Raw genomic sequence first — 25,450 nt, 5'->3', positions numbered from 1 at the left:
GATCATGAGACAGAAGATAAGAATCCTCAAGCTCAAAACTGTGGCAAAAAATATGCCCCTATTGTCTGCCCCTGTTGCAGGCAGTGTAATGTAAGAATATGTAAGCAATTAATATCCTCATCTATCTACAGAGGCCCTATGGGGATGGATGAAAATCAGCAGATTCATCAGTCAATTATACCTCATTGCCCTATTTCTATGGCCCTTCCGTCCCCCTAACCCCTTAAAATAGGTTGCTCCGATGCTTGAACATGCAGTAGGCTAAGAAGAGGTGGGATTTATGTAGGGACAAAAAAGATCTGCAATATAACAAGGAAGCTGCTTCTCTCCACCTTCCTGCCTTCCATCCTACAACGCAACTCAAGGTCTAGGTGGTTTTTAGGACTAGGGCAGTGACCATCCCCCTGTACTGGGCACTGGTGAGGCCCCACCTCGAGGGCTGTGTCCCGTTCTGGGCTCCTTACAATAAAAAAAGACATTGAGGGGCTGGAGCGTGTCCAGAGAAGGGCAACGGAGCTGGTGAGGGGTCTGGAGCACAAGTCTTGTGAGGAGCGGCTGAGGGAGCTGGGGGTGTTCAGCCTGGAGAAAAGGAGGCTGAGGAGAGACCTTCTCGCTCTCTACAACTCCCTGAAAGGAGGGTGTAGCCAGGGGGGGTCGGTCTCTTCTCCCAAGGAACAGGCGATGGGACAAGAGGAAACGGCCTCAAGTTGCACCAGGGGAGGTTCAGATTGGATATTAGGAACAATTTTTACAGGGAAAGGGTTATTGCACATTGGAATGGGCTGCCCAGGGCAGTGGTGGAGTCCCCATCCCTGGAGGTATTTAAAAGCCGGGCAGCCATAGTGCTTAGAGACATGGGTTAGTGATGGTTTCTGTCAGTGTTGGGTTGATGGTTGGACTCGATGGTCTGAAAGGTCCCTTCCAACCCAGGCAATTCTGGGATTCTATGGTTCACTCTGTTTGTGTGTCATAGGAATTAACCCTCAAAATTCTTCTGTGTAGTGAAGCTAGAGTATTCCAATGGCACGAAACGTTGCCTGTTGTGAGGCACCCAAAAAGTATTTCAAACGCTTAACAGACAATAATCCTCACAATACCATGCCAAACTGCACGGTTGGTGGGGGAATGGATCTGGTGGGGGGAAAACCAAAGGACTGAGAGACTGTTCTGTCCAAGATTACACAGACAGGTAAAAAACTACAGTCCTTACAAACTACCTAGTTCTGAAATCCTCTTAATATTGTATTACTTACATGGCAAATGCTCTCTCAAAGCAAATAGTTACAAAAATATTTGTTTGTAGATATTAAGGGGAAGAAATTTAAACCCCCCAAAAAATTTTCCGAAGTCATATTTAACTGATTTCCATACCATACCATAACACAAAGAACTAACTTGCAAATGTAAATGGCATTTGAATGTAGAATTGTTTTAATGTTACTGAGCTATTTCCTCTTCGTGAAGCCCTTTGCAGGAAGGAGAAGAGAAGATCAGCAGTCATGCTCGTCTGACCTTCTCAAATAAGAACAAACAAGTGGTGCAGAACCTAAAGAGATGATTAGCAACCGAAGGCAAAGACCAGAGAGGGATATTATATTAAGAAAGCTCTGCAGCGAATCCTACACAGCGCGACTGCTGAAGCTGTTGGAGAAGATGTAGGTGAAAGAATGAAGACAATGTCATGCACAAGGGCAGCTGCGTGGGCAAGAAGCCAGGCAGAGACAAAACGCAGAGCAGGCTAAATAAAGTGCAGGCCATCAGATACAGCCTCATAAATATATAGACAAATAAAAAGAAGCTATTGTTGCCACTTTTTTTTTGATGCTCAAAACACACACAGGTCAAATTAAAAGCAAAGGGCACGCTGAAAGCATTTCAGAAGTTTGGATATTCAAAAAATAAAAAACTTGTACATACCTAGGTTATTTGGACTATTAATGTCTCTTTCTAACGTGGCCAACTTTGGAGAATTCAATTTAAGATTGTAATGCTAAACGGTATACGGCAACATCAGAGCTTTTTACATTATTATACCCTTTGAATCTTTCTGGAGAAAAACTTTGCAAAATGAGACAGCTGGAGCCAATAGCCTTTTCAGATCTTGCAGCTTTCAAGCTGCATTAGTGTTGATGGTTTTCCATTAAAAAAATTTTTATGCTTATTATTCCCTAGAAGTTTTCAAGAATTAGATCCCCAGAATTTCAGTAGGAGCCGGGTATCTAATTAACCTAGTTTTTTTAGAAAAATCACTCATTCTCTTTTGAAGGCAAATGGAAAGAGGAAGATGATGAAGCAAAGACCTTTATACATTTTGCAGACTCAGTTTTGCACTCTCCAAAACACTTGCTTATTTCAGAAGGCTTTTGTGTTGGCTGCTCCTACAGAACTCTGCGCTCAACGCGAATTTCTAATAGTAGTAAAGTAAGTACTGATTTACTGATTTTTACAATCTCTCAATGGAACATTCGATGAGGACTGAGTTTGAGCCCCTCTGCTATAACCCTGTCCTGCCTAACATAGTGCAAGTTATGGACATAACATAATTCGACACTTTTTTTTTAAACTAACAACAGGAAAATATAGAAAAAGAGATGAAATTTAAGTCCTAAAAGTGTATTCTGAAGGACGGGTTTCGGACATGAAGGCCTCCTGCTTTTTCCTGCAATTTTAGTCTCCAGGCTCCTGACCTGCATAGCGTGGGGCAAAAGCGCCTCCGTAACACCAGAGAGCAAGCGAGCAACTCTCCACCATTATTTACCCTGAGTTACAGTGAGTATGAAAGGCTATTAAAGTGCCCTTATGTTTACCTAAATAACTATCCAACATGCCAGACAATAGAAAATCATGTACAGAGAGTTTAACTGCTTCCTCACAAAATAATGCTTTCTAAAATAAAATGAAATGTAGCGGATTTTGGGGACTCCAAAAGCCTCACCTTCAGCACTGAACAGCTGACAAGTTAATCTGATTAGTTGTTCCGTGCCGAGATGAGGTAGTGATGCTTCACAAATACACACACAGTGCGTGGCTGCTTCTGTCAGATCATTTGGAAGACTAATTAGTTCAGAAGACTCTTTGGTTTTGTATGAATTTAGGATGAGTAGACAAACCAGAGGCAGTCGCCATAGGCTCACTGAATTGAAGAAAGTAGCAATAAATCTACTGCCACCAAGAATAAAAGCATCGTTTAAGAAGCTTCAGCTCACAAGAATCCAGAACCTCTAAAGGAAGCCTCATCAGTGCAGCAAGAAGCAAATTAATAGCCCCCAAGACAGGGCATGTTTTAATGGTTCAAAGTCCACAAGCCCTCTGTGGGCTGGTCTGCAGTCAGTTTTCTATCTGTGTTTGAGAGCTAAAGAGCAAACACAGGCAAAGGAAACAAAAAAAGCATTGTCCTTTGGTGCTTGTCAAGTGACACAGTAGGCCGAGATGTCAACATCCTCTTGGCCGCCTTTCAAATCTTTCAAAAATCAAACCAAATTGAAGCCGGAGCCACAAAACTCCCGAATCTAGATCCATGAGGGGAGGAAGCTGGGCTGTGCACCATTTCCCCATATATCTACTATTTCCTATATAGATTCATAGATTCATAGATTGGTCCAGGCCGGAAGGGACCTCCAAAGGTCATCTAGTCCGACCTCCCCGCAGTCAGCAGGGACACCCCCAACTAGACCAGGTTGCCCAGGGCCTCGTCGAGCTTCACCTTGAATATCTCAAGGGAAGGGGCCTAAAGATATCTCTCTCCCTCTTCCAGCTGGGGAGGGAGGAAAGACCATGGAGAGAACCACCATATATGCTAGTAGGGCTTCCCAGAGGAGATGACGCTAAGAATTCACACGGCCGTACAGAGCTGCTTGGAGGGTTTGATCCTCCACTGGATGAACGAAATCCCTGAAGACTTCAGCGATAGTTCTCAAGCTGAGCACCTCACAAGCCATTACGGGTGAGAACTCCACAGCGTTCTCAGAATTCTAAGAAATCCAGGCACATTAGCACAGGGTAACGACTAACAGCATCAACAGAAAATGACAAATAAGCCTTGACTGATTTAAAATCTGAGTACCTCTGCTACTTTCCGAGCAAACATTCTTAATTCTGTCAAAGGCGGTCACATACCTTCAATATTGTTTTTGGCCGTTTTTTAAAGTAAAGTTTTGGCTTTTCAATCACAGGAAGAGGAGGAAGTTTCTTAAGTTCTTGTAGGACAGCCATCGCAGCACGCTTCTTTGAGAGTTTCTTACTGTTGCCTTCTCCTTCTGCAGTGAATTCTCCGACTGTAACTCGTGTCACAAAGCTCTTCATGTGGGGGGGTCCACTTTCTTTAATCACCTGTAAAGCAAAAATAGCATTGAGTCAAATCACCCTACAAGAATGTAACTTAAGGTTCGTATTTCCGCAATGTGCTTACTACTAATGTAGTTTTCCTGCTAATTGAAGGCACTTTGAAGGGACTGAAGGGTTTTCATAAAATCTGGACACGTATTAAGGACGGTACCAGGTTTGAGGACAGAAAATTGAGGCTAATTAGATAAGGCAAATCTAACCATCATATTCAGTGTCGTACAGAAAATACAAAAGACCTGTATTTTAAAAAAGATTTATACCGTAATACAATACACAACAATAATGCATTTTTAAACTAAGGCTGCTGGTTTTTTTCTTGCAAGGTCCTAAAGAAATCCAGTTTGTGAAGGTCCTGCAGGCTTTGGCTATTCCTTTACAGAAAATATATTCAAAACTATATTTATATGGCACAACTTCAACCCATTCGTAATTTTTTATCCATTATCATTAAAACATAGGGTGTTCACAACTCAGCGACATCCTGTACAGCTGAAAGGCTGACACAGTCTCACCTCCCCACCTCTCAGCTGTCCCTCCCAACAGGACCATAAGGAATTATCAAAAGGGCCACCATAACTCCCACAAAGGCCAATCAGTCCAAAAAAGTTTCATTTATTCCCTTCCCTTCCAAACATACTCAGGATGCCAGGGAGAAAACCCACTGGAAGTACTTCGCTGCTATTAGAAGTTACAATAGTATGGAAAAAAATGAAGTTCTGAACGCTGGACCTTCCTTTTTCTGTCTTCATTTTCACAAACACACCCCACCACCATCTCCTTTTAGAAGGCTCTACTGTTAGGGTGCACTCACCAATAAATGCCAGCGCTGCAAGCGCTAAGAAAGCCATCCCTTCATGTACGTACCATTCACTGGTCTGGACAATGTCTATCAGGAATTAGAGACCTCATTTGGGAACAGGTTCCGTTATTTTGTTTGATGGGCGGAAGCAGCTACCTAATTTAATCTTTGTTACGTGTAATGTGTGTAAGGAGACATTAAAGCATCCGACAGGCACCTCTTTGCATTATCTTCAAAATCAATACAAATACATATTTTTTCAGTAGGTGCAATTACATCAAACCATTTGGGGAAGAAGTGTAATGCCTGAGTGCAAGGGAACCGAGGGAAAAGTGCTAGGGCCTTCTTGGTGTAATAACTGAATTTTTAATGGGCCGAAACCTTCAGCCTTAATATTATTACAACATGTTTTGCATTAAAGTTCTTTTTATCAAGGTCATGTCCCTTGCATTATTTAGTTTTGCTGTTACACTGTAATGAGGTCTCCTTAGGCTTGTATTTCTTTCTTAAGCTCTCTTTTGTGGCAACTTCACCCAGTAAATACAATTATCACAGCGTATATCAATAAAAAGACACAAAATGAAAATTAACAGACAACTTTGTCCACATTTTCCCAGAATAAGACAACATCTGTGCCAGCACGGGATTTTTCTAGTGTAGTCCAGGAGTGTTCCCACTCTCAGATTCCAGGTAATAATTTCAGGAGTGTTTTCACGATCACCTCACCTGAAAGTTGCCCACCGTGCGAGGTGAGGTGGAGGGAGGTCATCCTCCCGTTCTGTTCTGCCCTGGGGAGGCCCCAGCTGGAGGACTGGGTCCAGTTCTGGGCTCCCCAGTTCAAGAAGGACAGGGAACTGCTGGAGAAGGGACAGCAAAGATGATCAAGGGACTGGAGCATCTCTCTGATGAGGAAAGGCTGAGGGACTTGGGTCTTTTTAGTCTGGAGAAGAGAAGGCTGAGGGGGGATCTGATCAACGCCTATAAATACTGAAAGGGTGGGTGTCAGGAGGATGGGGCCAGTCTTTTTGCAGTGGTGCCCAGTGACAGGACAAGAGGGAACGAGCACAAACTGGAACAGAGGAAGTTCCATCTAAACATGAGGAGGAACTTCTTTGCTGTGAGGGTGGCAGAGCCCTGGAAGAGGCTGCCCAGAGAGGTGGTGGAGTCTCCTTCTCTGAAGACATTCCAAACCCACCTGGACACGTTCCTGTGGGACCTGCTGTGGGTGACCCTGTTCTGGCAGGGGGTTGGACTGGATGATCTCCAGAGGTCCCTTCCAACCCCTGTCATTCTGTGATTCTGTGAAGGCAGCAGTGCTTTCCAGGTGCTGACCCAGGGGAAGGTGCCCAGCACCAGGATCTCCTGCTCTCAGGCCCAGCCAGGCTCTGTGTCAGCACTGAGCACCTTCACCGCGCTGCGCTTCTTCCCACTCCGCTTTAAAGTCATAACTTAATCCATCCCTGTACACTGCTATCCAAGCATTACAACACGTTGGCCGTAAAACATGGCTAAATTAACCTTACTAAGGTCCTTAATCTTTATGTGGTCTTACTAATACCATTATATAGGTGTTTCTACTTACACACAGTATAATGTATTAATAAAATATACAAGAATGTCTATACCGACCAGATGAAAAAGGACAAAATAACTTGCTTAAGAAACATAATTGCCGAGTTCCTAAAATATTAGTTTTATATAAGTTTTCTCATATATATATAAAAATGCACACACATATATATATGAAAAAGAATGTCAATACAAACTCAGATTATATTCTCATATACATGGAAATATATTTCTCAATATAAAACTAATGTATTCCGGTGTGTTTTTCATCTTTTAACCTTCTAAGTATGTGACACAAGGTAAATAATTGCCTGGAAAACATTCAAAACTGGTTCTTTGTTAGTGTGTAAATGGAAAAAAAAGTCTGTGTTGTCAATGGAATGAACGCCACAGGACTCAAATGGGATTCGGATTAAGCGAAACATCCAAATTTGGTAATTTAGCAAAACAAATATTTACCTAACAACATTTTTGGTTAACCCCGGATTTTAGATCTCTTTACTCCGCACGGTTTCAAACAGTTGTGCTGTACGCCAAGGGACAGAAAACACTATAAAGAAACTCAGCCTTTGCTATCCAAGAATACTACATACATTAGTACATCAAACTATTTCCTCAGTTGAAAGACACGACCCATGGACCAAATCACAGCTAATTTAAAGCTGAGAATTTGATTAAGGGTGACAGTTCAATACACTTTTCTTTTTCTGTTCCGCTGATTTAAAGAATAACTCCAGCAAGAGAAAACACATGGGGCCAAAACACATTTAAGGTCAAGTTACATCAAGAGTGAATTTGGCTCAATTTAATGAATCACGCTGACAAATGAAAACCAGCAGCACGATTACAACGAAGAGCAACGCGGCTTGAATTATTGATGAGACTCCAGATAGAATATTCAAAAGATTACCATGAGATTAAATGGATATAAAAAAAATAAATGATGGAGGAGACAAAAAAACAGGTCAACAAACCCTGACACCTACATCCATGATAATTTAGAAGTTTTAAAATACTGCTATATTCTGGTAGACATACCAAGTTTTCCTAGTTTAAAAAACAAACAAACAAAAAAAGCCAAAAAACCCCCCAAAACCTCCCCACATCTGGATGTTTTATTAAAACTGGAGTGAGGAAAGGTGACCATCACACAAAACCCAGAGAGAGCTACTCAGTATGTCAATCAGCCGATACGAATACGCTTCAATCCCCAGGAGAGCGGGAGCCAGCCGGGTGTGAAACTTCCCGCTGAGAGCCTGTCGAGGCTCCCAGAGCCAGCAGTTTGGGTCCTGCTTCCAAATACAGAATCTCGGCCTCACCGTAATGAGAGACCGGGACACAAGAAACTGCAATAATTGTCAGGCACAATTACCCCCTCACTCCTGAGAGTGAGAATGAGAAAAAGAAAACGAAAGAATACTCCAAAGTAAAGGAAAATACTGAAAATAAAATGATAATCTGAAACAGCCCAACATGTGTCACACCAACCCCATGGACGCTCCAGGCTTGGGGCAGAGTGGCTGGAGCTGCCCGGCAGAAAAGGACCTGGGGGTGTTGGTCAACTGAACATGAGCCAGCAGTGTGCCCAGGTGGCCAAGAAGGCCAACAGCATCCTGGCCTGGATCAGGAACAGTGTGGCCAGCAGGACTGGGGCAGTGACCGTCCCCCTGTACTGGGCACGGGTGAGGCCCCACCTCGAGGGCTGTGTCCAGTTTTGGGCCCCTCACCACAAAAAAGACATTGAGGGGCTGGAGCGTGTCCAGAGAAGGGCAACGGAGCTGGTGAGGGGTCTGGAGCACAAGTCTTGTGAGGAGCGGCTGAGGGAGCTGGGGGGGTTCAGCCTGGAGAAAAGGAGCCTGAGGGGGGACCTTCTCGCTCTCTGCAACTCCCTGAAAGGAGGGTGTAGCCGGGGGGGTCGGTCTCTTCTCCCAAGGAACAGGCCATGGGACAGGAGGAAACGGCCTCAAGTTGCATCAGGGGAGGTTCAGATTGGATATTAGGAACAATTTTTACAGGGAAAGGGTTATTGCACATTGGAATGGGCTGCCCAGGGCAGTGGTGGAGTCCCCATCCCTGGAGGTATTTAAAAGCCGGGCAGCCATAGTGCTTAGAGACATGGTTTAGTGATGGTTTCTGTCAGTGTTGGGTTGATGGTTGGACTCGATGATCTGAAAGGTCCCTTCCAACCCAGGCAATTCTGTGAGTCTATGATTCTATATTCTAATACCTGAAGCTACTGAGCTCAGTTCTGTCTTCCCAGCTCACCCAGCTCCTTACTGGCAGGTAGGAAATAAAAAACATGTATGTTTGGAAGAGAACTGAAAAAAAGCAAGACTTTAGCCTACTGTCAATACGGAGGGAATAAGAAGCAAAATGATCATTTCACAGCTATTCTAACAATTCCTACAGCAATCAGGGTTGTATCCCTCCTTAAAAATTGCTCACTGAGAGTCCCACAAACGCGTTAGAGGAGCTGCATTCCAACTTCAAAGTTGATGAATAAAGGTCAGCTCAGGATGCACCAGGGAGAAGTGTGGAGTAAAGCTTGCTCCTTCTTAGAATGAATGCTTTTATTTTAATTAATGATTTAATAGGCAGAAAATCCTTAAAACTCATGCTAAAGTTCCTAAGCAATTAAAACTAGCCATATTGCACGAAGCAGGATGGAAACCCAGGGGGTTCTGCACACTCTCCCTATTTGCCACCCCTTGTGCGGTTCCGAGGACGTGTTTACAGAGAACTTTCCGTATCTTTACGACCACGACTTCGTTGCGTAACTCGGCACTGTCGGAATATTGGCTGGAGCTTCGTCAGCTGAAGAAAAGGCAGATCATTTTATAGCTATTGCACACACACACGAAAAAAAAAAAAAACAACTAGAGAAAGCTTTGATGCCTGCCTGGAATAACACAAAACCATTTGTAAATAAAATCCTATTAGAAACATCAGGTCCTGGGGATTACCCATAATTGCTTAGCAGTTTTATTGAAATATAAGCCAGGATCGAGTTCAATCAAAACTCCATTTAAGAATGTCACCTATACTTAGATTTAAAGGAAGGAAATAACACAAAACCTGTCAGGAGAGCAAGAAACTGTCTTTTTTCAACGTTGTTAACATTCTTTGGCAAGTGAGACATCAGGCTTTTCCTGCACTAAGTATCTCTGCCTCATTCTCTCCTTCCCAGAAGCTCCCCCTCAAATAAGCTGAAACTCAGGAATGAAGCTAAGACGCCATTCAAAGCACTATCCCTCCGTTCAACCGCCGAGCTATTCTGTCACCCGGGACCATTCATCTCCTCCTAGTTTAGTGCGTTGATTTGTATGGAACCATTCCAAATACTTTTAAATACTTCAGGTAGAAAATGATGTGTGAAAACTGAAAGGCTAATTATAAGCTTCCTTTTTGAAACACAGGCACATGTTCCCATTATGGCTGATATTACACAAGAGTCATGTTCTTTCCATGCAGATGCAAATTGATACACCAACACACCCAAACACCACAGTTTTATCCCCAAGAATTTACTTTCTCTTAATCACAGAATGATACAGGGTTGGAAGGGACCTCTGGAGATCATCCAGTCCAACCCCCTGCCAGAGCAGGGTCACCCACAGCAGGTCCCACAGGAACGTGTCCAGGTGGGTTTGGAATGTCTCCAGAGAAGGAGACTCCACCACCTCTCTGGGCAGCCTCTTCCAGGGCTCTGCCACCCTCACAGCAAAGAAGTTCCTCCTCGTGTTTAGATGGAACTTCTTACATTCCAGTTTGTGCCCATTTCCTCTTGTCCTGTCCCTGGGCACCACTGAAAAAAGACTGGCCCCATCCTCCTGACACCCACCCTTTAAGTGTTTATAGGTGTTGATCAGATCCCCCCTCAGTCTTCTCTTCTCCAGAATAAAAGACCCAAGTTCCTCAACCTTTCCTCATCAGAGAGATGCTCCAGTCCCTTGATCATCTTCACAGCCCTACCCTGGGCTCTTTCCAGCAGTTCCCTGTCCTTCTTGAACTGGGGAGCCCAGAACTGGACACAGGACTCCAGATTAACTTCCTAATTAGTCCATATTATATGGACCGTATATATGAAGCGCACATCCATTTGTTATACTGAGGAAGTCCTCAGGCAAAACCAATATTCTTTGTCGTTGGCTCTCTCCCTTAACTTCTGAGAGATTTCTCAGATTTCTAAGAAGGTCCAAATAGCTCATTTGACATTGGTCAATTCATGGATATAGGCCAAACACAGCAGCAAAGTGCACACTGTAAGGTGTTCCAAAGCATAATGATGTGGTGTTGGGGGATATGATATAGGGAAGAACTTTGTGTAGGGTAGATGGTTGGACTCGATGATCCCAAGGGTCTCTTCCAACCTGGATGATTCTATGATTCTATAATTTGTTTTTTCGGCATGCAAACGTGCGTCTATACTTCCAAAGGAAAAAGCACTGAAGAAATAACCATCACCAGTACAGGCATCACCCACCTCCTTCATATATACTCAGCTTCAATGTGAAACATAAAGCAGAAAAATAAAACTTTAAAGAGACACTCACATTAGCATTTTCTGCAGTAAAAAATAAATAAACAAAAGGGGAAAAAAACCCTCAACTTGAGAGTCTGGTGGTTCCTACCACAGCAACAACAGATTTTTACAACCAGGTTCTGTAAGAGCTTTCTCATCGGAAAAATTTTCCTGTTACCATCAGCCGTTCTCCCATCGTTAGTCCATTGATAGCATTGGAGCTATTCCAAATATTATTACTGAAGGTAAACAAAAGTGTCAGAAGCAGGTTCATAGATAAAATCATGTGAAATGAGAAAAAAAAAACCACGAGGGCTTCAGGAGAGAAGGTAACCTATCTCAGGAGAGATAGGTAAGGAATCAAACAGCGTGGAAGATAAAAAGATACCCGTGACTTTCTCAAAGTCTCTCTGTGGGAACTTTCGTAGTGTATGAAAGCCTACAGCTAAAGGAGAGCCTTTGGCTCACTGTTTTGAAGATTATTTCCAATCAGATGGAGCGTGGCTACTGATTCTAACCCCACGGCACCCTATAGAAGATGACTGAACTGCCTTTCTGCCATCCACTTGTTTGCAAGCAAGCATTAGGTCCCCAATACTCCTGAAAAAAACACCTCATTTAATAAAAAAACCTCAGTGTCTTAGACTCTGATACACCACCATTTTTTTTATTTATAATTTGCATTCATTTAAATGTCAAATTCATAATGTATTACTATTTTTAACCACGTTGAGTTTCAGTGGCACTTTTTTTAATTTTTTTTAGCAAACATAAATATGTAACACTTACCTCAAAACTGACAGGTATATTGCGCTTCAAAGCAATTTCAAACACTACACTGATCTCAGACTTGTTTGCATCTTTATCTTCTTCTGATTCTTTTCCTGTTTCTCCATTCTGAAAAGGAAGAAAACAAAATCACATATTACAGTTTTTAGAAGATAGGAAGATCTCATATGCTTCTGCCCCGATTTCTCAAAGACTTTTGAGTTCTCGGGTCGCGCTGTAAATCAGTGTTTGCCCATTCGCCTCAGCGTCCCGTTAACAGGCACCCGCTGACCGCGAAGCCATATATAATGCACTTATGCTGCATAGTAAAGGAACACATACACACTGACTTATAAATTAATGGCAGACGGCAAAAGAACTTCTGTGGATTTTAGTCTGACTAACGACAGGGATAATAATCATCCAAATACACACTTTTTGTGTCAAACGTGAGGATCAAACAGAGCCTTTGGCCTGTTCCTCAGTCTCTCTGTGGGTGCCCCTTCCAAGCAAGGAAGAAGCCTTCTCAGAAAGTAGAGAAGACTGTACTTCTCTCAGAAGAAATTCGGTGACACCCCCCCCTGCCTTTGACTGGGTCACCAGGTTACAGGTGTCCTCAGCAGGTCCAGCTGGTTGATGGCCCCTCCATCGACTTCCCTCTGGGAGTTACGGCCAGTGTGAGAAGGTAGTGACAGAGAACAGCTTGCTCAACACAGAACGTTATTTATTTATCCATAGGAACATAACAAACAGAGAGGCTAAGAGATAAAACAACAAAAGGCACACGCAAACACTATCCTGCCTAAAATTCAGCTTTGCTTTATGCTTTAGGTAAGTCTTCTTTTTCTCAGACAACCACTGCCCTGGGGATCAGTTGCCTTCTGCAACACCTTCTGGTGTTTGTCCCCCAGGGCCACATCTTCCTTAGTCCTCAGAGGTTCCACTTCCAGCTACTTTCAAACTGCAGAGCCCTGAATGTTTCAAACCGGGATCTCTCAACAACCACGTAACCTTGGCCAGGCTCCTAAGTTTTTATTAGTGGAGGTAAACATCAAAGCAACTCGGGTGGAATTAGGTGGAATCCTGCAGAGCTCCCATCTTACAAAACAAAGGCTGATCTAAATCTTCAGCCACCGGCACATCTACAAAGCGCAGATACTAAAGTTATAAAATAACATGAAAAAAACATTCGGTTCTTCACATTAACAATGAAATTTATCAATCTTTTATTTGTTAACTCTTAATACATTAATCTTTAAGATAACGTAGGACCAAAAACCCAGCAGTCAGCTACAGCACGCAGACCTGGAGCACTTTTTGTCTCATTAAACAGAAAAATGTTGAGTCTGAAAAAGCAGTTTACGTCCCTGATGTTGATCTGGACCTAAATACAAACCAAAAATTTATAAAGTTTATAGAATCGGCTGAAAAAAAAGGGGGCAGTGCAAAGCAGTAAGAAGGGTAGTTAGAATGCAATTATGTAGGACCTCCAGCTCATTTCATATAATGAAATGTCAAGTGCCGCTGAAATCAAGAATGCAGGTCATTATTTACAGGACAGGCAAAGCATTGATTAGGTTCACTCAGAAAGATCAACTGAACAGAGTCAAAGGGCCAATGTTTAAAAATAAAAATACAATTTGGGGATATAAAGAGCACCCACAATAAAGAGCGGGGTATTACTACTCTGCAAACACCTTAGCGAGAATCTTACTCAGTATCGTATTTAATGAAGTTTGTGGTTTATAAAGGACACTGATAATCTGAAAAGCTGACAAAAAAAGCTACATGGACAACCTACTGATTAGAAGAAAGAACTTTACACTGAAACACTATGGAAACAATCAGTTCTATAAAAAGATTCAAAATCCCTTAAGCATAATCTGTAAGTGTAGATGGAGGAGAGATTTTTGATTCTGTTTGTGGCATTTAGCAAAGATAAGAAAATACCAATTAGGTAGAAAACAAAGCTAAGTGAATTTAGAAGAAATATCCTGCAAATTATCTTTGAAATAGGGAATAATCCATCACTGGCATAATGTACATAAAATAATATAAAGCCCACTGGACTGTCACCAAACCTTTAAGTCACGAATGTTTAGGTTTCCTAGCTATAGGCTGGCTTAAGCAGATATGCAGTCTCTAAAGTAGGAAATACTGTTTAAAATTTCACGATTAATACAAACATATCCGTCTAGAAAATCCGCCGTTGTCCCTCCTGCCCTTTACAATTTGAGTCCTTGCGTGTTTTCCCACCAAACACAGCCGGGAGCCGAACCGTGAGCGGAGAACAGGGAGGATCAGAGACTTTAAGGCAATGAAGTTTCACGCCTTAGTCCTACGGCTTCCCCAAGGAAGATAAAATACCTTCAGGAGCGTCTCAAGTACTTTGTATTTAAATTTGATCCTCATTCCACAACTGACACTTTAATTGCAAGGCCTTCCTTTGCCTCCCGTCTCCGAGCCGGCAGCGGTGCCTTGGCAGACACACAATGGCTCTTTCACGAGAGGAGGTTCACGTTCACCTGGGACCCTGCCCTGTCTGTTGGCTGCTTCTCGCCTCTGCTCACCTTTCGCTCTTCTACACGTTTGTGCAATGAAGTATTAAGATGGCAACGCGCCTCTTAATATGGATAAAAGACTTTATCCTTCAATAAGTTCTTTTTTAAAAAGGGGAAAAAAAGCGTATCTTCAAATGAAAGAAGAATATACAGAAGCCTTCATTTAAGGATGCCCCATCCCTGGAGGGGTTCAAGGCCAGGCTGGATGGGGCTTGGAGCAACCTGGTCTGGTGGGAGGTGTCCCTGCCCAGGGCAGGGGGGCCAGAAATCCATGATCTTTAAGGTCCCTTCCAACCCAAACCTTTCCATGATTCTATGATTCTATGACACAGGGTTAGGAAGGCCAAAAGGTAAACTCATGTATTTACTGTGCTACAATCCATGCATCCCATCCCAGTGAAATTCACAGAGTTACTACTGGGATGCAGGGCTAGATGGGTACCAGCAGCTCTGTCCCTGCTCTCCTCTTGGCTCTCCTTGGAAGATCAGTGGTGGTGATGGGGGAAGAAAGAAGCTGAATCTACCCACGTAACTGAGGCCAGCCAGGCTCTAACACGTACTGACTGATCCACACACGGTGTTTCAGGAATGGTGAATCCATCCTCTTCCACGGCTGACCCAAGCAGGTCAGTTATGCTGAAGGAAGCTGAGTTTTACTGAGCAGGACCATGTCCCATGGTGAGGGCATACCCCACCCCTGTGTGGCAGCCCTGCGTGCGCTTCACACAACCAACAGCAGGGAGGAGACTGAACCTTGGCTCCATGAAGCCCTTCAGCTCTACTTCAACCAAGCTCCAGTTCTCTGTAGAGCTCCACTGAGCCCCACGTGATGCAGCTCTTTGCACTCCACCATGACCTAGGGCATAGCGTTACCTCCAGCCTTCTCCAGTCACCTACAACTCTAATCCACGCAGTGACAGAGATGTTTCTTCACAACTAGCCCACAACCAGCTTCCTTTCCCCTCAACATGACCAAGCCACAGAGGTTTTCCTGAGGACTCGGTTTAGTCTCCTTTCTGCAGATCCTACAGTTTCCCAAGTGGTCTTCAACGGCTGCAAGAGAAACTCACAGTGCTCCCACGCGTCTGACAAGTACTATGTGAACATCTCACCTAATCTATAGGATCGTCTCCTGGACACATCTTGCCTATTTTTCTCACAGCCAACTGTGGCTGTGATTCAGTTTACACACGTAACTTATGGTGGTGAAGAGAAGAATGAAGTTACTTCATTAGCACATGAGAAAGGCAACACCAGAGTATGCTACAAGTATTTAGGAAACTCAATTTGCCGTGACTATATCTTCTAAAAGCCTGAGCATCCTAACAGACACTGATGTCAATACACACTAAATAGACTCAATTAGGCAAGAATGTTAATTAAAGATTTTATTACTTTTGCAAGGTAAATTACATATGCTCACGGGCTATGAAAACCCAGTGTACAAGCCAGGTACCTATCAATGTTACTTGCACGTATTATTTACTTCTCTGTACTACGTACTACCCCATGCACTTAGCGGTTTAATTTCCATACTGATTAATGGGTATCTTGAATGCAAAGATTCCTCTGATGAAATATAATATTTAACGTATAATTTTCAAAGATTAAGAATATGCCGAGCTAAAAACATCTTTCAATAATATGAGATTCCCATTCAGGTTTGTGTTAAGGATTCCTTATCAACCATTCCTTAGCATTCCATTTGACTGGAAACCAAGAGAAAGGAAGGGAATTAACAATGAGAACGGAAACAGAGATTCCTCCTAAGGCTTTCGATATTCTTTTTTAATAGTTTTCCTGTTTTAAAAAAAAAATCAATATTAACTATAGTAAGTGATTTTAAAGAGAATTTCCTGATCCAGAAAAATAATATGGCAAAACAAAAGGGTGAGTCAAAGTCTCTTTGGATCAAAAGGAGGACGTAAACGCAGGGTGAGGCAGAAAGAACAAAGATTTGTTTTAACACAGAAAATTATTTCCATTCTTAAAAAGCAGCTCAAAACTACCACACGACACCGAAGGTACTATTAGTGCACAGGAGTTCAACGGGCATCAGCAGAAAGCACACAAAATAAAAAGATTGTCTCCTCATGCATTTATTTTGGCTTATTTGACTGGGCAATTTTATTATATTTGTTCTTTCAATTTGCAAAGATTATTTTGAGAATGATTTTTTCTGTTAGGTATTTCTTAAAATATGACATAACACTTTCATTTTTAAGCAGCAATATAGATCACTTACAAACACAGCAGTGAGAAATCTTGCTATTTAGAAAGGGACTAAGGACCTAAAAGCCTAAAACCATCAGAATGGTGACCAGTAGCTCTCAGTGAGCCCCGTCACATTCTCAGGTACATTGGGGACAAGTTATTTCGACTGTAAAGATCGCATTCATGGCACAACACACATTTAAGATTCATAATTCGTTTTCCATGAAGCCACTCATTAAATGGACATTTCTTCTACTTTCGGTATAATCTCAAATATTTGATTTTATTTTTATTTTATTTTTTACTTAATCTCTATTGATAATCCCATCTTTAAAATCCCTACTTATTCTTGTTATTTAAATCTAGTCCCATGTTAGGTGTGCTGTTATAAAGAAATAACACCAACAATTTGTTAGTATTACCTTCCTAATTACCAAGGCTAATATGAAAAAAAAAAAAAAAAACCACTAAAAATTATGCACTGAAAAACTGGCAATTAAATTGCTCAATTTGGTATCTTAACGTGAAGATGAGGAACAGTTTTCTGAAACACAAACCTGAGGTAATTTTTCTGGAATAGGCTCATTCTGGAGAGCTTGAAGGGCCTTCATTGCAGCATTATGTCTAGCAGCTTGACGAGTCTTTCCTTCACCAAAAAACTCACTGTTGCCCACAGTTAACTGGACGTAGAAAATTTTAGGCACTGGGCAGTGATACCTGGAAAGAAGCCAGGGAAAGAAAACGACAATGCAAGTTACAGGCTTTAACCATCAATTTTATGTAATACAGAGCAGTAGTTAGGTAGAAAACGTTATTTTTTTTCTCACAGAGTAAGACCTAACGCTCAAATACGTGGACGGTTCTTCAGCAAGGCCATCCATAGCTCTGGCAGCAGCTCATACCTACAAACCAGCTCTTCACCCACGTTTGTAGGGTTCTGCTCTCTACTATACTTCGGCCCAACAGCCCAGCTCTGCTCTCCTCTTGAGTCTCGACAATTCTCGAGACTCAAATCTTCTCTTTGAGTCTTGAGAAGATTAAACACAAGGAGAACCAAGAGCTCCAGTGGAAGCCAAGCCTTGGAGACAACTCCTGTCCCACAGGAAAGTGGGCCGGAGGATTGTGAGGTCTCTCATCTGAAACCCGCCAGCATGGCTCAGCTCTTGGGGACGACAAAAAGCCAGACGGCAGAGAGCGAGGGACCAGGACAATGTCCTTCTACCCTCTTTTTAAAGCTCAAGTATTGAAATTGTTGTAGAGGATGAGGAGGAGTGCTCTTCCCAAGTCTAACAGAGGGTAGGGAGAAGCTCTCCTCCTGTAACAGCCAAACATTTTCCAGGCACTGAATGAAAAGCAGCAATCACCACCACATTGTTTTCCTTTTTTTTTCCCTTCCTACAGAAAAATTTCCAAATATAATGGCAGGGTTTGTTTTGCTGAATATGTCTGAAAGACAGTGAAAGATAAAGCAAAAACCTTGAACGTTTTGCTACGAACCGGCGCAGCTATTATCCCTCAAAGAAAGAAGGATCTTTGTTCCTATCATCAACTCCACATCTCTATTTTCAGTCATAAAAATAGCGAACCCAGCCCACCCTCCCTGCCCTGAAACCCGTCCCTGGCTACCGGTGAATGAAGAAAAGAGACCTAACGCCACTCTTGGGTTTGGGAGGTGCTGTCACAGCACGGTGACAACTGCAAACAGAAGAGCTTGTCCACAGAAGGAATTTCTACAGAGAGGTATTCCACCTCCACCCTCCCCAGACTTAGCAATTCAGCACCGATAATTAATCACTGTTAAAATTATAATCTTTTAAAAGAACACTTCCCAAACCTCCTCTAATTATATTCTACGTAGGTGAGGGAACTTGCTCCATGCGTTTCGCTCTGTGGTCCGGTCCGCCTCTGGCTCCTTCCTCAGAGGCCTTTCTAACACACCAGAGATTTAGTCCTTGGAAAAATACATCCCTATCAGAAACGGTTTCTCATTTCTGACAAATAACTTGTCCCTATTTTACTGCAATGTCAATGTCAAAAAGCCCAGGATTCCAAAAGCACAGCAAAGTACCACATTATCCTTCTTCCTCTTAAAGGATCCTGATCAAGGCTCTCTCCGTTTCCATCTGTTGACACGGATGGTGATGTTTTTTGAAGGAAGACTTTCAGACTTTTCATTAATAACTGTAATTAATTTGTTTCAATTATAAAACAAAAGGGTTTTGAGCGAGCAGCACGCTTCAAATGCAAACAAGCGTGAACACTCCAGTCCCAGCGACCCTGAACTTTGTGCCCAATTCTAAAAATACATTTATATGGAAAGAGCAAAACCCGTAACAGCGGCTCCAACACGCCTGTGGCTATAGGGCCTCGGAGGGGGGAGCTAAGTTACCTTTACGACATGCCAAAAGCGGGTATTTGCTTTGCTTTCCTGTTTACAGTTTAACACAGTTACAGGGAATTATTAAGGCCTGGAAACGCATTTGCTTAGGTAACATTTTCATAAAATTATAGAATCACTCAGGTTGGAAATGCTCCTGGAGGTTTATCTGGCCCAACGTAGCGCCCAAAGCAGGGTCAGACTCTGAGGTTACATCGTCCAGGGTGTTGTGGAGATCTCCAAGGATGAAGGTTCCACAACATCTCCAGGTAACCCGTTCCAGGGTTTGACCAGTCTTTCTGGGAGAACACTGCAAAGCTCCTACGTGCTTAACGAAACTCAAACACCACGGTGCCATTCCTTAACAAATCCGCTGTCAAACCATGGAAAGAGATGGTTCAAGAATGGTCATTTCTACCCCACTCCACTACGTTCTTCCTTGCTTCTGACACACAACATTGACCTTCTGCCTCCCTCTGCTTCTAAAAGGTACCAAGACAACACCGAGACACTACCAATGTGACAAGATCTACAATTAAAAAAGGACAGTGGCTTCGGACTGAGATTTACCTCAAAAAGAATGGTAGTTTTGAATGCGAAAGGCAGAATTTCACCCTTTCCCATCACTTAATGAGTTTGCATAAAATGCTCCCTATATCAGCCCTTTCCTTTGATTTATTAGTTTTATTTGTTTTGCAATATTGCTTTAGGGAACATTAATAAATTTAGAGAATACGCAGGCAATAGATGTAAATAATAGCTTGAAAAAATTTAAATCCAAGAATCAGAACAGGCCCTTGACGCCAAACATAGGTACAACTATATTTCCAAAGTGAAAAATATTACACATATAAAATCAAGGGAAAAATTATTCAAAGCTTCATCAGTATAATCACCATCAACTCCACTTCTTCCACAGCTGGCTTAGAGCTGTCTGTCCCTGGCTCCTCTGCACGACTAATGGGATCCCTCTGAAATTCTTTCCTTTCTTTACGACAGAAATACAGAATAGCTGAGGTGGGAAGTGAGCTCTGGAGTCCAACCCCCCTGCCCAAAGCATGTCAGTTAGAGCAGACTGTGGGTCAAGGCCACTTTGTGTTGGGTTTTGAGTATCTCCAAGGGTGGCTGATTCAACAGGCCACTGGGCAATCTGCGCCTCTGGTGTTTGACCACCCTCACAGGAGAAAAATCCTTTCTTTTCATGGAATCATAGAATTGCCTGGGTTTGAAAGGAAATTTAAGATCATCGAGTCCAACCATCAACCCAACACTGACAGAAACCATCACTAAACCATGTCTCTAAGCACTATGTCTGCCCGGCTTTTAAATACCTCCAGGGATGGGGACTCCACCACTGCCCTGGGCAGCCCATTCCAATCCTGAAGAACCCTTTCTGTGTAAAAATTTTTTCCTAATATCCAATCTGAACCTCCCCTGATGCAACTTGAGGCCATTTCCTCCTGTCCCATCCCCTGTTCCTTGGGAGAAGAGACCGACCCCCCCTGGCTACACCCTCCTTTCAGGGAGTTGGAGAGAGGGAGAAGGTCTCCCCTCAGCCTCCTTTTCTCCAGGCTGAACACCCCCAGCTCCCTCAGCCGCTCCTCACAAGACTTGTGCTCCAGACCCCTCACCAGCTCCGTTGCCCTTCTCTGGACACGCTCCAGCCCCTCAATGGCTTTTTTTACTGTAAGGAGCCCAAAACTGGACACAGCACTGGAGGTGGGGCCTCACCAGTGCCCAGTACAGGGGGATGATCACCTCTCGAGTCCAACTCACCACGCTGTTCCTGATCCAGGCCAGGATGCTGTTGGTCTTCTCGGCCACCTGGGCACACTGCTGGCTCATGTTCAGTTGACCAACACCCCCAGGTCCTTTTCTGCCAGGCAGCTCCAGTCACTCTGCCCCAAGCCTGGAGCGCTGCAGGGGGTTGGTGTGACCCAAGGGCAGGACCCAGCACTTGGCCTTGTTGAACCTCATCCCATTGGCCTCGGCCCATCCATCCAGCCTGTCCAGATCCCTCTGCAAAGCCTTTCTGCCCTCCAGCAGGTCGACACTCCCACCCAACTTGGTGTTGTCTGTGAACTGACTGAGGGTGCACTCGATCCCCTTGTCTAGATCACTGATAAAGACTGGTGCCCGCAATGAAAAGCATCAGTAGGTAAGAGTCTGAGGAACAGACAGTCCTTGGCAGTTTATCAGAATATCCCAATAAAAGCCCTTGGTGAGAACCAAACCTCCCTACACAGCAGGTCAGGTTCACAGATGGTGGCCTCCAACCCCTGCAGTAAGAGGCTTCCCGCTGTATCACTTGCTGCTTCCTTGTGGTGGTGCTACAGGGCTTAGATGCTTTGAGAGGCCCTCACCTGATGCCATGGCACTGAAATTGTAGTTGCAGATCTGCAGGTGGAACAGAAGCTTTCCTCCTGGTACCAGAAGCTACAAGCTTCCAGCCTTTGCCATTACAGGACTCCCCATTTCCCAGGCCAATAAGCACTAACTCTTCCTGCTCCTCCTTTGGTATGGTTGGGGATTCAGGTTCTTTTACCTGCAGGGTCTCGGAGAAGATCCAGTTGATCTCTTACTCATCTGCTCCAGTGATGACAGCACAGTTTGCTGACATCTTCCTGCATCTCCTTTATTTGGTAATAAAGACCCTCTGATGGCGCACAGCTCCTGCAGACAAGACCACCGCCTCCCCATCTGCATCTGCTGGCTGTCTCAGGGAGCGGTGGTCCAGGCTGTGCACTTCTGTGGGCTTGTCGTTACTACCTGTTGAACAGGTGTTGGAAGAAAAGCTCAATGCAGCTTTTGGTCAGTAGCTGACAGAGCTTGTTGGCAGCTGCTAGAGCTTCCTAGAAGCCACAGCCTCCTGTATCTTTCCTTTCCCTGGAGCAACAGGCACCCTCAAGTTCACAGAATCACAGAATGGCAGGGGTTGGAAGGGATCTCTGGAGACAATCCAGTCCAACCCCCTGCCAGAGCAGGGTCACCCAGAGCAGGCTGGACAGAAACACATCCAGGAGGGGTTTGAATGTCTCCAGAGAAGGAGACTCCACCACCTCTCTGGGCAGCCTCTTCCAGAGCTCTGCCACCCTCACAGGAAAGAAGTTTTTCCACATGTTCAGACAGAAATTCCGATGTTCAAGCTTGTGTCCATTGCCCCTTGTCCTGTCACCAGGCACCACTGAGAAGAGCCTGACCCCATCCTCTTGACACCCACGCTTTAGATATTGCTCAGCACTGATGAGGTCCCCTCTCAGTCTTCTCTTCTCCAGGCTCAACAGCCCCAGGCCTCTCAGCCCTTCCTCATCAGAGAGGTGCTCCATCCCCTTGATCATCTTCATACCCTCTGCTGTACCCTCTCCAGCAGTTCCCTGTCCTTCTTGAACTGGGGAGCCCCCAACTGGACCCAGGACTCCAGATGCGGCCTCCCCAGGGCAGAGCAGAGGGGGAGGATGACCTCCCTCCACCTGCTGGCCATGCTCTTCTTGATGCCCCCCAGGAGACCACTGGCCTTCTTGGCCACAATGGCACACACCATGAAGAGTTGTGAGGAATTCTCCCACCATCCCAGAGAAAGTTCTCAGAAGATCTAGAACTAGAACCTGGAAATGGCCGCATCTCTTAGCTGCAGCTTTGCATGGGATAAGCTCTGCCAGGCAAAAGCAGTAGGCACCTTGACAGCACATCCCACCTTGTTACTTCATGATCCTCTCTAAATAAAAAGAACTGTGGCAGTGCTGTTTGTATCTACATAGATTTGGGGAAAATACAACATCCATCAGAAGTTCCTGTTCCTTGTTGAGTTACTAGACCTACCTTTCTCTCCATTACATGCAAAGGATGAAACACATGAACCTTAATCCACTTTCTAAATTCAGATCCCACAACAGGCCCTCTCTTTTCCCTCACCCCTCCCCACCTTTTCTTTTAAAGAGTGTTTAGGGAGCTATTTATGTGATAATATGGAAAAATGATATTCAGCCCGTGCATGCAGCTCTTTGGCATTGGCAGAATGATTAGGCTTTTACATGGTTTTGATTAAATTTTTCTTGCTCTGCTTGGCCTCAAGCAGAGTTAACCGAGCACTGATAATATCAACGTTGCCAGAAAAGTGCAAAGGAGCACCTGAAATCCTCAGAAAATGGACAAAATCTGTGAGGATATTGGCTTCTCTGCAACATGGAGCGTGTCAAATAGAATCAAAACACCCTCCTGTTGTCAGTCGTGAGGACAGAGAATATATTATCCAAAGCCTTAAAACTAACCATAATATTACAATCCGAAATCACAGTTCAATGATTAAACTGAGTTTTAATACCGAATGGTCCTGCATCCTGACGATACACATTCCTCTAAGGAATAACCCCATGCAAAGATAAGATATCATCTGTCACTGATCATCACCAAACCCTCCCAGTGTATTACATCTGAGTTACTAAAAAGGACTGAGAGCATTAGCCATCTTGGGAGTATTTATACAGAATTTGCTGATTATTATACAATAACCTATCAGCACAATGTTTACCATCACAAGAATGCCTAAACATCAGTCCTACACTCCTTAGCCCTCTGTTGCTCTCTCAGTCAGGATTTGCAACAACACCACTACATGTGCAGACTCAATAGGTTTTGGAAGTTTTAAAACTACCTACATTTAAAGAACATGCATCTCCCTGCACTCTACAAGGCGGCTGCAAAGGTCAGGATTCTCCTCTGGAGAAAACTCTTACATAAAAAAGATTCCTAGGTGATCACAGAATGATACGGGGTTGGAAGGGACCCTCTGGAGATCATCCAGTCCAACCCCCTGCCAGAGCAGGGTCACCCACAGCAGGTCCCACAGGAACGTGTCCAGGTGGGTTTGAATGTCTCCAGAGGAGACTCCACCACCTCTCTGGGCAGCCTCTTCCAGGGCTCTGCCACCCTCACAGCAAAGAAGTTCCTCCTCATGTTTAGATGGAACTTCCACTGTTCCAGTTTGTGCCCGTTCCCTCTTGTCCTGTCCCTGGGCACCACTGAAAAAAGACTGGCCCCATCCTCCTGACACCCACCCTTTCAGTATTTATAGGTGTTGATCAGGTCCCCCCTCAGCCTTCTCTTCTCCAGACGAAAAAGACCCAAGTCCCTCAGCCTTAACTCATCAGAGAGTTGTTCTAGTCCCCTCATCATCTTTGTAGCCCTCTGCTGTACCCTCTCCAGCAGTTCCCTGTCCTTCTTGAACTGGGGAGCCCAGAACTGGACCCAGTGCTCCACATGGGGCCTCCCCAGGGCAGAGCAGAGGGGCAGGATGACCTCCCTCCACCTGCTGGCCACACTCTTCTTGAGGCACCCCAGGATGCCATTGACCTTCTTGGCCACAAGGGCACACTGCTGGCTCATGGGCATCCTGTTGTCCACCAGGACTCCCAGGTCTTTTTCCTCAGAGCTGCTCTCCAGCAGGTCACCCCCAACCTGTCCTGGTGCAGGGGGTTATTCCTCCCCAGGTGCAGCACCCTATACTTGCCCTTGTTGAACTTCATCAGGTTCCTCTCTGCCCAGCTTCCATCCTGTCCAGGTCTCTCTGTATGGTGGCACAGCCTTCTGCTGTGTCAGCCACCCCTCCCAGTTTTGTATCATCAGCAAACGTGCTGAGGGTACATTCCGTCCCTTCATCCAGGTCATTGATGAATATATTGAAGAGGACTGGACGCAGTACTGACCCCTGGGGAACACCACTTCTTACAGACCTCCAACTAGATTCTGTGCCACTGATCATAACCCTCTGAGCTCTGTCTTTCAGCCAGTTTTCAATCCACCTCACTGTCCTTTCTTCTAATCCACACTTCCCAAGCTTCAGATACTGGATCTCTCCTCAGAACATAAGCTGACAGACACAGCCGAATGTCAGAAGATTACCAGACCAGAAGACAACAAAAGGACAAGTGAAATGAAACATTCAATTGGAAGGAAAAAAATTGTGATAAAGGATAATACTTTAACAACTAGTCACGTATAACCTATTAAAACAAGTTCATTTTCATCTGGCTCTTCTGGACATTTGAGATTTTTAAGAAGATCCCTCAAATAAGAGGCCTGGAAAGCAGGTTTTCTTTATTCCCTCTAAGTTCCGTAGCATCAGAAATCTCCTTTTAGCTAATGCCATTGGTATCAATTTTGAGTAGTCAACCTGAGAAAGGATATTTGCTCTATGACCGTGACCTTGAATGCCAAGTTTCAGCAATGAGCAAATATTTACAACTAGTTATAAACCCCTAAAAATAGGGGTTCATAACAGAAATGCTGACAGACCTTAA

General features: G+C 44.0%; 1 protein-coding gene across 5 annotated transcripts in view; it reads right to left on the bottom strand.

Annotated features, from left to right (window-relative positions):
- Positions 1-25,450, bottom strand: part of STAU2 (staufen double-stranded RNA binding protein 2) — a 191,642-nt gene that overhangs the window by 112,888 nt on the left and 53,304 nt on the right. For all 5 annotated transcript variants that reach the window (XM_074146274.1, XM_074146275.1, XM_074146276.1 and 2 more), the window contains 3 exons: positions 17,335-17,494; positions 12,024-12,131; positions 4,117-4,329 (listed from right to left, as the gene is read on the bottom strand). In XM_074146274.1, the coding sequence (XP_074002375.1) occupies positions 4,117-4,329; positions 12,024-12,131; positions 17,335-17,494 (481 nt within the window). The remainder of the gene's footprint in view (positions 1-4,116; positions 4,330-12,023; positions 12,132-17,334; positions 17,495-25,450) is intronic.

The sequence above is a fragment of the Numenius arquata genome, chromosome 4 (assembly GCF_964106895.1).
Source record: "Numenius arquata chromosome 4, bNumArq3.hap1.1, whole genome shotgun sequence".
In the NCBI taxonomy this organism is placed as follows: domain Eukaryota; kingdom Metazoa; phylum Chordata; class Aves; order Charadriiformes; family Scolopacidae; genus Numenius; species Numenius arquata.
This window is presented reverse-complemented; position numbering and strand designations above follow the sequence as displayed.